Raw genomic sequence first — 12,533 nt, 5'->3', positions numbered from 1 at the left:
AGAAGGGAAATTCTGCTTGCGTCCCAGGAAAATACTAATTATATGAGATTTATTGCTTTGATGCTTAAATATAATATTATGTTAGTTTTGGCTTACATTATACTAGCTTGGTGCACATGTGTAACCCAAAGGTGAATTAAAGGACATCGAGGAAGAGGAGAGCCTTCATCAGAAAACAACTCCCAAAAAGTGGTGCGACCATCAAAACAAGTGGTGGAGCATGCACGGTGAAGGTGGTGATGAGGGCAGAGGTAGAAGTGTGATGAATGGAAAATGGGAGGAGATGGCATTGGCACATGGCATATAAGGGGGGAATCTTCACTTGGCAAGCTTGTGCATGAGGTGGCAAGAGTCCCAGAACCCTGCACTCTGTACCCCGCGGTTATCTTTTGCTTATGCGCTGTTATTGGAACCAAATTTTCCCTTATTTTAATCAAATTATATTGTCAATATTTCAAGTGTATCCAATTTTATGTATTTTCTAAACTATTCAATTAAAATTGCTGCTACCTCTAATATTGTTTGGGGTTTTTTATGATGGGATAATTGGGCAAATATTACAGCAGTATGGGTGGAAATGGAACAGGAGACCCCGACCCTGCTATTTCCAGTCTCACTCTTTCTGTGCAAGACTGAAGGTCACCAGGTGTGAGATACTGTTGTTTTCCATTCCTATACTCTTTAGTACAACAGAAAAATACAGGGGGGAGCGTTAAATCTCATAAACTACTTTTGAATGCATGTTAGAAAAAGTAACCTTATACTCTGATTTTAATCCTTATCTTTTAAGCTTTCCTCTCATTGTTTTCATAACTCTCAAGTATACAAGGGCACAGTTTCAGAAAGCTAAATTTTTTCTCTGATAATTTTGATGGCCACAATGTTGGTAATCATAAAAGTGGCTTTTTTTAGATCAGCTAAAATTTCAGTTGCCTACTTTTATTTTTAAGATCAAGCTATTCTTTTGTTTGATGTCTATCACCAACCAATAGGCAAAGAAATTAATTTTTAGAAAAATCACAGCTTACCTGAGAGCCTTGAATTTTCTTCCCATAGCTTTTCTAAGGCCATAGCTTTCTCTGTAGTATCAATAAATTCCTTTGCAAGTTCTTCTATCTCTTCCATGAAGTCCAGATCAGGTCCAGTGGCTCTCTCTGGACCACTTTGAGGGCTTGCACTATTTTTTGACAGAAAAAAGAGGGACAGGTAACACACTGAAATCAAGTAACTGAAAAATGTGTATATACTCACAGCAGTATTCTAATACTTTTTTTAACAATTATGTATTCATACAACTTCTATTTAGTGCAGTTCATTAACATGCAAGTTGCAGCACTGGGTCTCAAAACCTCAGGAAAGTGGGCAATGAAAAATTGCTGAGGTCACTTATGCCAATTGTGGCAGCAGCCAAGAACAGACATGTCCAAAAAGTCTTTAATATTTCTGAACACACTCAACTTTTCTCCCCTGGACTATCATGTGTTCTGGTGGCAATTCTCTGATGAGAAAGTTCAAGCTTTACTATTGCATCTAAACTAACAATTTGTTTTTTCAAATACACAGCAACAGATAAAAAGAGTATTTTATTCTTACTACTGGCTTTTTCCTTATTTTAACTTGCAGACATACCACTGGTAAATGTTATCTCTGTTATCTCTATCACATTGCTATCTGGTGACTACTCAACAGCACAATTTCCTAACAATACTTTTAAATAAAACCAGAAGTCAGTGTCGTTTAAATGCCTCTTTACAGGACAAAATTACTTAGACCCTCCTAAAACACCATAAACAAGGGAATAATTATATTTAGCATGTTACTAGGCCGTTGCATTCTGTTTTATCTAATAGGAGATTCAAATTATCTTAAGAGCTAGAACCTGTCTAGCAAAATCATTACTATTTTGCATCAAAAACACAATTAACTGTCACAGAATCAAAGAATGAGTCCAGTTGGAAGGGACCACAGTGGTCATGTGGTCCAACCTCCCTGCTCGAGCAGGATCATCCCAGAGCACACGGCACAGCATTGTGTCCAGATGGTTCTTCAATATCTCCAGTGAGGGAGACTCCACAGCCTCTCTGGGCACCCTGTCCCAGTGCTCAGTCCCCTGCACAGTAAAGTTCTTCCTCATATTCCAGTGCAACTTCTTGTCTGTCAGTTCTGCCCATTGCTTCTTGTCCTGTCTCATTTACAAAAATATAATAAGGAGTTTCATTCCTTTCCCATCGAGCTTATATGCCAGTACTTGCTTTCACCACAATTTTTACTTATTGAAAGAAAAGCCTAATGAGATCAATTTACAAACCAAAGAAAGCCATCAGTCACCACTTGCTCATTCTCTTATTTCTCTTTCCTTCCCTCCCAAATCCTCATTTGTTCAGACACTTCCAGAGCTGTTTGCAACTTCAGATTAAGGGAAACAAAGAAAATTTCATCTTAAAATAATCAAGTTCTTAATTGTTTCAGTACAGCTTATTTTGATCCCAACTTAGCCAACAGACAACACTGTCTTTCACCATCCTCAAATTTTAGTGGGCTAAATGCGGAACAATACCTCAACATATATATTTCCCTTTTAAATGGAGTTTTAAAAAGCAGCTTTCTGTTGTTTAGAAGGTGGGTTTTTGGGAGACTAGAAGTTGCACTTTAGCTGTTGTCTTTGAAAATCACCTCATAAAATCCAATATTACAGAAACTCCCAGTGCCCAAAATTTCAGACAGCTGAGAATACTTGTGTTTGGCAAAGAACTGAAACACTACCTACATACTGAAATCTTCGTAGCACTCTGTTTTTTGAGCATGAACAAGACGCCAGCATTTGATCAGAATAACAGAAGCCACAGTCAGAACATTAAAAAACCAAAACTCTAGCTCACTTTCCATGGGATTTTTCACAGGTTTTGGTTGTCTTTGGGTTTTTTTGTGGGGTTTGGAGAGAGTGGTTGTGTTGGGTTTTTTCCCAATAGTTGCTGAACATAAAATTGAAAACTAAACTCTCCAAAGAAAATAATTTAAAATAAAAAGTGTTCAGAGGAGTGCAGAATTTCAACCCACATTGTTTGCCCTCCAAACTAGACCCAAGCCTTGCATCTCCATCTACAAATGTCCTCATTTCAGAAACATTCCAAACAACAATGCACTGGGGAAAAAGGCCTTAATCACATAGGAGCCCACAGCAGGACTCAATGCTGTCTCCAGAGGATTCTGGGGCTGCCTGGCCTCCCTACCAGCTGCAGGGGGCACAGATAGCAGTGATGGAAGCAATCAGTAATTCTTTCCATTCTATCCCCATCACCAACTCTGCTGCACCTTGGATCTGCAAAGCTTGGCTTGATAAACAGCAGGGAAACAATATAAAAGCATTCTCTTGGCACCTAATTTTATGTGCTTTAGTCACTTGTTTGATGCACAGCAGAAGCCCATTAGATAACACAGGTGTATCACTTGGTGAGGAATTTATGTTTTGGGATTTTTAGTATGTTGTGGATGGAAGCAAGATGGATGGCACAGGGTGTCGTCCTGGGTTTCTTCTTCATGCTTCTTCTTCCGTCTTCTTTGTGGGTTTGTGTGGCATTTTGCAATTGGGCATAAAAGTCTGCATTGTGGGCTCTTTAGCATCAGTTATGGGGTTAAAAGGGGAAATATTTTAAGTGTCAGTTCTTAATTGGATAGTTTACTCTTAAAAGAGCTTGTAACAAGACATTGATAGCCATTTTGTGCCTTCTAATGCAAAGCTGCCAAACTCACAGTAATGAGACTGTTTTAGTGAAAAGAAATAATAAACACCTGAGTCCAAACATGAACTACCATCTCAAGTGCCTTCAATCCAGACCCAGAAAAATTGAAAACTGGGACCTCCACAAGGTCCCATAGAGCATGTGGGGCCAGGGAAAGGAGACTGGGAAGACGCAGACTAGAAATATTAAAGAAAATCTCAGACAGCACTTGGAGCATGGCGGCTCTGAAGAGCTACAGGGCAAAGTGCAGGGAAATCATGTTGATGGTGAAAGTGGAGAGGGAGATGAGAAACTCTAGGGGGAAGTAGATATTTGGAGCATGGTAAAAAGCAAATCCAAGGCATAATGCCTAGCTATTACAGAAGAGAAGGCACATTCGCCTTCTCAAGCACATGAAAGACCCACAGAAATGCCACTTTCCTAAGCACAAGCCTCTCAGCAGCCCAAGAGCAGCTGTTTGGAATGCTGGCTGTGAGCTGTGTGAGCTATTAGCTTTGTGGGGATTTCCAGGTCAGCTGCCATGTCAGCTAGCTGCCATTTGTGACCCTCTTTGGCCATCATTGCCACAGACCTGCCTCTCACTATTCTTGGATCTGAGCACAGCCTCTTTTTGAAGGGGAAATGGCAACAGGCATGACACTGGTTATCAGGCTCAGTTTTATGAAACACATTAAATTATTACAGAGGTCTTACTTGCTTAATAACTGTGTTAAGATTAAAGGATTTTATATATTTTCAGCATGGTATTAGAGGACTACATTTAGCTCCTAATTAGAGTGCTACAAGTTACTACTGATCTCTTAATTCAGCACAGGTTACACAAAATTGCAGGAAGATGTCAGCATCTTGCCAGAAAGATAAGAAACTACACTTTAAAACCAGCTACAGAGACAGTCAAAGCAAACAATTTCCAGTGAGTGTGCCAATAAAAGTTCTTAATTGTGTTATTGCTACTCTCCCAAACAGCCTTCAAAGTGTGCTTGCTGGAGCAGAGGGCAGCACTAACTCATTTGTGTGTGAATGTGTAAAGGAAGTCCAGCAGCCATTCCAAGGAAATTCCTAGCAGCAGTTGCTAGGAACAGTAAAGAGAGGAAGCAAGGGATAATAAAAAGGACAAAAGGAGGAAGCAGTAATTTGTAGGAGAGGACATACATCATTAGAACTGGGGTGTTAGTAGAAGGGGTTGGGGAATGTATATATAAAATTGCATTATTTTCCATGGAAGCTCTTCCTTCAACTGTACATTTGTGAGAACAGAAATTAAACTAAAGACATACATTGGTACAAACTTTGAATGTGACAAAATACTGCAAAAGAGCAAAAAATTGCATCTCTTTGAGCATGTAAAAGCAATTGTTATTTCCTAAAGCCATGACTCAGAAACATTAATTCTGTCCAATTTACTCAGTTACTCAGGATAACAATAAGAACATTTCAGAGTTCATCTAAGAACTCAGCTGTGATGTGAAATGCCTGATAACAACAAGAACACTTCAGAGTTCATCTGAGAACTCAGCTATGATGTGAAATGCCTTTTAGACTCATGATTTTCAAAAGCATCTCAGCAAACTCTTCTCAACCTCACCCCTGTCACCACATTAATAATTTCTCTCTAAAATTGCAAAGCCCCAGCTGGCTTTCATTCTGCACTATATCAGGATTATAAGCCTGGAGACATCAATACCAGTACACATGCTGGACAATAACATACTGTGTGTCTTTCACATAAAGATCTTTCTCTTCCATGTAGATACAATTATAACCTTCCTAAAATGCAATGGACTAAAATATATAGCAAACTAAAAAAACATATTTTTCTTCATTTGCTCTTAAATTAAGAAAACGTGTTTCAATTTCCTTTTCTCCACAACTCTGGCAATCTATAAGCAAGGTCACAAAAACTGCTTATGTTTTTCAGCTACAGAGCCTGCAACTACAAAAGTTTGCCCAGACCACAGAGTTTATATTGCAGAAAGTTGCTGCAGCCATAAGCTATCTTGAAGAACTATTTCTCATTTGAAGATGTATGTCACTAAAGAAAAATCTGACCCTTTAAGCAATTCTTACACAAGGACTTTTGCTGATGCTTAGACTTTCCTTGATTTTATTCTTCCACACCTGCTGCTGTATCTAAGCTCTTCTGATGCTCCTCCACTGGAGAATCTAGGCGAGTAGTGATAAAGCAAAAGGTTTAGAACAGTGAGAAGAAAGGGGCAGGCATGAGCAGGGCTGCTCCAGGAGGGGGCCAAGCTAGGAGCTGGGACAACCCTGGAACAGTCCATGCCTCAGCAATGGGACAGTGTCCCCCAGGCTGCCTGAGGCAGACACAGGAGTGTGTTATAGGCTCCAGAGACAGCCCCAACAAGGCAGGGTGAGCCCAGGAGCCCAGTCAGATGCAAAAGGAGACAGAGCTACCACGTGGGTACAAGTGGCACATCCAGCAGAGGTGCCAGAGACAGACCTGGGCTTCTACCACATCTACTGGGTCAGGCTGCTCAGGCTGCTACCACCTGTAGCTAAATAAACTAATGTGCTTAGAGAAACAAACTAATAGAGAGAAATAAACTAATGTGCTTTGAAATGACATTTTAGAGTCTTGCTTTAATGATATTTGTGGTTCTAAGTCTGAGAATAGCTTAATTTTCTTTTAGGTCCTTAAAAAGTCTAACTAACATAGATCTATGAGTCTAGACTGCAAGGACAAATCCCATCATATTCTGCAAGATTTGCCCGGGAATCCAAAGGACTGGGAAATCACGATGTTTCCATGCACATTCATGGAATGTGTGAGTGTAAGGCCACAGGACCCCATGGCTGTGTGGGTTTTGTCTTATTTTCATGCTCTCAGTTTTACACTGTGCTCCACTAAGATGAGGTGGGGGGTGGAACATTCTGGAAAGAGCAGGGAAAAATGTCCTTTGCCACGGGAGCTCCGGAATACTTCCTTGTTGCTCTGTCTGAGGGGGGGGCGTGTATCAGGCTAGGGAATCATATCAGCTGCTGCCAGCCAACAGCTTTTGCAGTGGATGGAAAAAGGAGCAAGGAGAAAAGCCACAGAGCTCTTGCAATTAGATGCTTTCCAAAGCAACAGAGGAAGTGGCAAATCTTAATGCAAATCAAAGTTAACATGGTTGTAGGCTCATCTTCTCACCATATCACAGGCTGCTGCCTGAAGGGACAGGGACACATCTGTGAGGGCATGGCCTGCAGCAGGATAACTTCACCCTGGGCTCAGCCCCACCATGGAGGGTGCTGCTCACTGACAAATGGCTATTTGTGGTTTATGGATTCCATGGAAGCTCCAGCAGTAGTCACAGAACTGCTTCCTCCCAAAGACAACTACTACATTTCAAAGTGATAGCACCAAAGTGCTCCATACTGTGAAAAAAATGGTCAAGTGTCCATGCAAACCGTGCAGTCTCTGACTCTCTCTTAATAAACACTACATTATTGACATAAAAAATGTTCCTTTATCAGACTTATGAATTGATATCCTTGAAGGGAAGATAATTGCTATTACTGTTCCTATGACATCCCATCTCTCCAGTCAACAGGGACTGGATTCTGTTATGTTTGACTGATCAGAATGACACTCTATATTCCTAAGGCTGTTGGCAGCCAGCATAAGTCAGAGCAACCCTGAGGTTGATTTAATTTATACTGATGGACCTGGTGGAACAGGCTGACCTCAGAATGAACTTCATCCTACCTTTTTAGTCTTTTTCCTTACCTAGGCTATATGCTACTCACTGCAGCCTATTGAGTGCATAAATATGGATACATGCATGCATTTTATTTTTCACTTGAATAACTGAAAGCCACTGAATAATTTCCCTGATTCTTAAGTAGGTCTAAGTCTGCCTCCAGGAAATTCTTTTCTGATTTTCTATTGAGCTGGAACATAATTTGGGCTGTTCAGTCAAAACAGTGTAAATAATCATGCAGAGCAGTCAATATAGTTCATAGTTTCTAGAGATTTAACACATTTAGATGGCATCTGAACTAGTGATGTAAAAAAAAGCTATACTTTTAGGGAATTTTTTTTAAAGGCTAGAATTAGGGTAACTCTTTAACCCAGTAATATAGAATTTCTACTGCAAGTAAGAGGCACAAGCTTTGTACTGAGTTTGAAAGACCACAGCAAGGGGCTGGCCACCTTTGGTTTGCCTGAACTTGTTTTCATTTTGACTTGGGTTTGCTTTACCTTTTTTTTTTTTATTTTCCTGGCCAGACAACTCTGGCAGTTTGCTCTGTTTTCACTTGTGATTGCCTAACACCATCATAGTTTTACACAGATAGAAGGTGCAAGTGACCATTCAGTGCAAAATGAGATATTTATGGCTAACAAAGCAGTGCCGAAGAACACAGGCCCAGTATAATAGATGAGGCCTTGAGAGGTGGGACAGAGATGAACTGCACTGGAATATAATACTGGAGCATCTGGGTTGATAAGAGGTGGGGCACAGGCAGGCTCTGAGGGCCATAAACAAGTCACCAGTGTTTAGTTAAAATTTAGACCTGTAGCTGGACAAAGCCAATTTCCAAGCATCAAGAAAAAAACAAGATGTAGCTAACATTTGTAAAAGATATCATGTACATTCTGGTTTACCACATAAATTTGAATTTATCCCAGAGCTGCAGACCAATGGAAACAAGCAAGGTATAAAAGCACACTAGCAAACACAAGTGACCTCAAGTCCACCCTCAAGTGAGAAAAGAAGCCATCAACACCACATTCCTCCAGGCAAAGTAATGTCTATCATGACTTGCCATAACAACCCCATCTTCATCCATCTGTAGCTGTTTACATGACCCAGAGTGCCAGTGGAAAGGTGTGCATAACCCCAGAGAAAGGACTGGAAATTCACTGGTCATGTAACAATTCTAACTGTATTAGTGGGAGGAGAAGGCAGAGGAGAATTTTAATAGGGGTATTTTTGTCTGTAAGTATCTTGTGTAATAATGCATCTTGACTAATACTGCTTAAATTATTAAGATTTCAATTCTAGAAACAAATTCTACCTTATGTAGAACGTGTTTGCCCATAAACAAGGTTTATTTTGCATGGTCTTATGTTCAATCAACAGTTCTCTAATAATAACTGAAGCAGACCATCTAGATGAACAGATGAGTATTATGGCCTGTTACTGTGATAACGAAGCTTTCCAACTTGCTGTATGCTGAATTTATTGCTACCTATAAACCTCTACAATAATAAACCATAAATATTTAATACTCTGGCACACCTGGCTCAGCCCTCTAAGATCTTTTGATAGATATTATCAATTTTCTAGGAATGTAAATGTATAAATTTTCTAGATGTAAATGTATATATTCTGATTAGCTGACTGTAATTTGACTTTATTGTTATATATTTTCAAAGGCTGCTTATGACTATATCTTTCAGCCAGTTTGCATAAGTGTCTTTGCATCTCAAGCATTTTTGGAGTAGATGAAATTACTTCATTTCTTAAAGAAAAATTCAAAATTCTGATTAATCTTTTTCTCTTTCTGCATTCATGGATCCTGTGACAAGGACTTCTAATGGGCAACTTCTTCCAAGTTCTTTCTTATTACAGAACTTCTGCTATTCCTTGTTGGCTTTTTGTGGGTCTTATACGAAAGTTATTCTTGTTTTGCTTTTCTGGGTTCACTTATCCCACTACGTATCCCACCCAAACTATTCAAAGTTTAAATCCACATATAATTTTGGTACTCTGCTTCACTCACATATAATAAAAGACTCTCTGGTAAAGGATAAAAGTATGCTCTGACATGGTAGCAGCAAAAGGGAAAGAATATGACAAGGTATACAATTTCAACCCCAAAGAGTGTTCAGTAGCCAAATCCTGCATGAAATGCCCAAGAAACGTAAACAAAAATTAGCAAGAGGTACAACTAAGGCCTTAGACCTTTTGCAGTCATAAGAACACTGAAGGAAGCTTTTAGCACAGAGTAACATTGCTTGTATTTTTCCTGTCTAGAAGGCAGCAAGAACCTGCCTTTCTGTAAAAGCAGATGCAGCGTGGTGGTGGCAGCTCTGTCACGCTCCCGTAACTCACCCAGAGCGGCTGTGTCTCTGCGCTGTGTAGCTGGCATTCCTGCACCTCGAGCCCACGTTACAGAAAAGGCTCCGCAGGAAGGGATAAAGGCCCCCACTCGGTAAATCACGAGCTTCTAGGTAACCTGAAACCAAGCAGCAGCAGAAATAGGACCAGTGATATTGCATTTGCAAGCTGTACCATCATGTTGTGCTTCCTTATCCTAAAAATCCTCTTTGTCACCTGCAAGCAATGAAGGTGTATCAATGTCAGGTGTCTCATTTAAGAAAAACTCAGTCATCACAGAAAATGAGTAACCTCTGTGTCAGATTGGGACAACAAGCTATGTGACACTTGAGAGCAATCTTTGAAAAGCTAATTTTCCTGGTAGTAACATTATTGCAGTATCATGTGGTTGCTAGCCCCAAAATCATGTGACCTAGATTGGAATAGACTTCTGCACAAAGTGGTATTTCCTCTTTTCTCACAGGCTTTCAAAAAATGACGGAACAGGTGTTCAGCAATTGAACATGCATCAATCAAGACCCTTTAAACAGCCATTTTTCCATATCTCTGGAATTATCCACAGCTCTCCATAAAGTAAACATATATAATGCAGGCTACATTCTCTCCAGATAGTTCACTCTACAGATCTAGAATTGTTTCACCAAACTGATTTTTAATGTAGCTAAAGCTGGTTTATCCCCATTTTACTGGCATTGGTGAATAACATAATAATAAACTGAATAGATTATAATATCATAAAGAATTCTTTTCTAAATGAAGTTATATTTTGACAAGATAAAAGCAAAAATAGCTTTATAAAGTAGAGGGAGTCATAAGTTTTGAAGTGTTAAAGCAAATGGAAGAATTTAACAACATATAAATTCTCAATCCTAGGAAGTGAGTAGGGATAAGGTTCATCTTGTCTAATTGTAAATATCCACCTCTGAGGCAGTCATCTAAACTCCATTACTCTATAGAGAGCAATAAATACAACTAAAACCCAAATAATCTCCCTTACTCCAAAGCTGATGTTTAAAAGTTGTCTTACCAATCAGATATTAAACTTAGCACCTCTTTCCTACATAAATACAGCTGGACAAGATTGAATCCCACTGTAGGACTCTTTCATTGACTCCACTACATTTAACTCCCCCTTCTTAGGATGTGTTTAGTGTTTGCTAAATACTTCTACAAGTAGAGGCAACCAAAATAGAACACAAGCAAAGCAAACATACAGTTTTCCTTGTATTTTGGGGGCTCCTGGAAGCGGATGGCAGCTAGAATCAAGAAAAGTACACATGGCCACAGTATTTCAGTGAGAGAGAGGACCTGAAGAAGAAAATCAGAACATCAGTCTATAGAACATAGGGTTTGGGAACAAATCATTAAAATTCATATGTCATTTACTTTATAATAAAAACAATAAATATCCTCCCTACAACTATTTAAGGAAGAACAAGACCATTAAAGCAAGCTAACAGCTGAAACTTCTATTTTAAATCCTTATAACTCTGTGGAATGCACTTCTTTCAGAACAGAAAAGTAGTTTTCATTTCAGTTTATACTGTTTGTAGATACTTTCCTCAGGTCAAGACAAAGACTGGCAAGGTGGTGATGGTGACCTTCAACTTTCCCATACCTGAGCCTCCTAAGAAGCCAGCAGCATCCTGTACCTTGGTGAAATTCTTCATGCTCGCCTGAGCCCTTCCTGGTAGATACCTCTTTGTCCTTCCCTGACTCCCTGGCTGCTGCCATTACACACTTTCTGCCACCTGCACTCAAATACTCTCCAAAATCCACCCTTGCCATCTCCAGGAGGGAAGACCAAGTGAGACCAAACTAACAGGGCTGATGCTGTCCACAGCCATACTTCTCATATCCCGGTGTTCCCATTTCCAGGGCCACAAGGACAAGGCACACAAGCCAACATGCAGCAGGGCTCAGATTTTGAATGTTGTCTTCTCTGAGCAGAGTGCACATACACAGAGCACGTTCATGCCTCTGCAGAGAGGGCACAAACTCTCAAATGGATTGGAAGGAAGAAAAAGAAACACCAAGAAAAGCAATTGTGCTAATTTTCAGCAACAGAAAGGAGGAAACAGCCATACAGCCAAGTTTCAAAAGGCTCCTAGATTCACTGATAACAGCATTAGGAAAGTGTGAATAGGGACAGAAACACAGTAGAAGTGACAACCACACTGAAGGTCTCCCATTAGGGGCTGTTATCTTTTCTGGAGCATACAGGGGATTTTATTTCTAAACTGCCAGAGTTGAACCAAATCCCATCACAGAAGTAAACTTGGGCATGTCAGAAAAATGCCTAAGAACCATAACATAAGAACAATATCCAGTGGCTGAGTCTTCCCTCTAGAGAAGGACATCTGTGCTGGACATGAGACAAGGAACTAAAGGTTTCCTGAAATTTAGGGAAATCACCATTTATCTAAACTGATCACACTCAAAACAGTACAGAAGCCAATCTAATAAAAGTAGAGATGGTTATTTCAATCTTTCAGGTATCAGCAAGGGCCAGCTGCTCCCCAGGGTGCAGAGATCTTTGTGTAACTGTGCCACCCAGCTGGGCAGGGTCCCCATCCCAGGGAGCCCAGATGGGGAGCAGGACAAGGCCTGCCATCACAGCCAGCCTTAACCAGGAGTCCAGATCCTTGGTCAATGTCACAGCAGGCCAAGCCAAACAGTGGCCAAGCACAAGGGCTGAGCCAGAGAGCAGTATGACTCTGACTTC

The 12,533-nt window shown here is 40.2% G+C and overlaps 1 protein-coding gene across 1 annotated transcript in view; it reads right to left on the bottom strand.

Moving 5' to 3' along the window:
* Positions 1-12,533, bottom strand: part of ABCA13 (ATP binding cassette subfamily A member 13) — a 175,969-nt gene that overhangs the window by 154,102 nt on the left and 9,334 nt on the right. The window contains exons 3-5 of the mRNA XM_059479845.1: positions 11,023-11,116; positions 9,803-9,926; positions 1,029-1,177 (exon numbers count right to left, since the gene is read on the bottom strand). Of these exons, the coding sequence (XP_059335828.1) occupies positions 1,029-1,177; positions 9,803-9,926; positions 11,023-11,116 (367 nt within the window). The remainder of the gene's footprint in view (positions 1-1,028; positions 1,178-9,802; positions 9,927-11,022; positions 11,117-12,533) is intronic.

This window comes from Ammospiza nelsoni, chromosome 1 (assembly GCF_027579445.1).
Source record: "Ammospiza nelsoni isolate bAmmNel1 chromosome 1, bAmmNel1.pri, whole genome shotgun sequence".
NCBI classification, from domain to species: domain Eukaryota; kingdom Metazoa; phylum Chordata; class Aves; order Passeriformes; family Passerellidae; genus Ammospiza; species Ammospiza nelsoni.
This window is presented reverse-complemented; position numbering and strand designations above follow the sequence as displayed.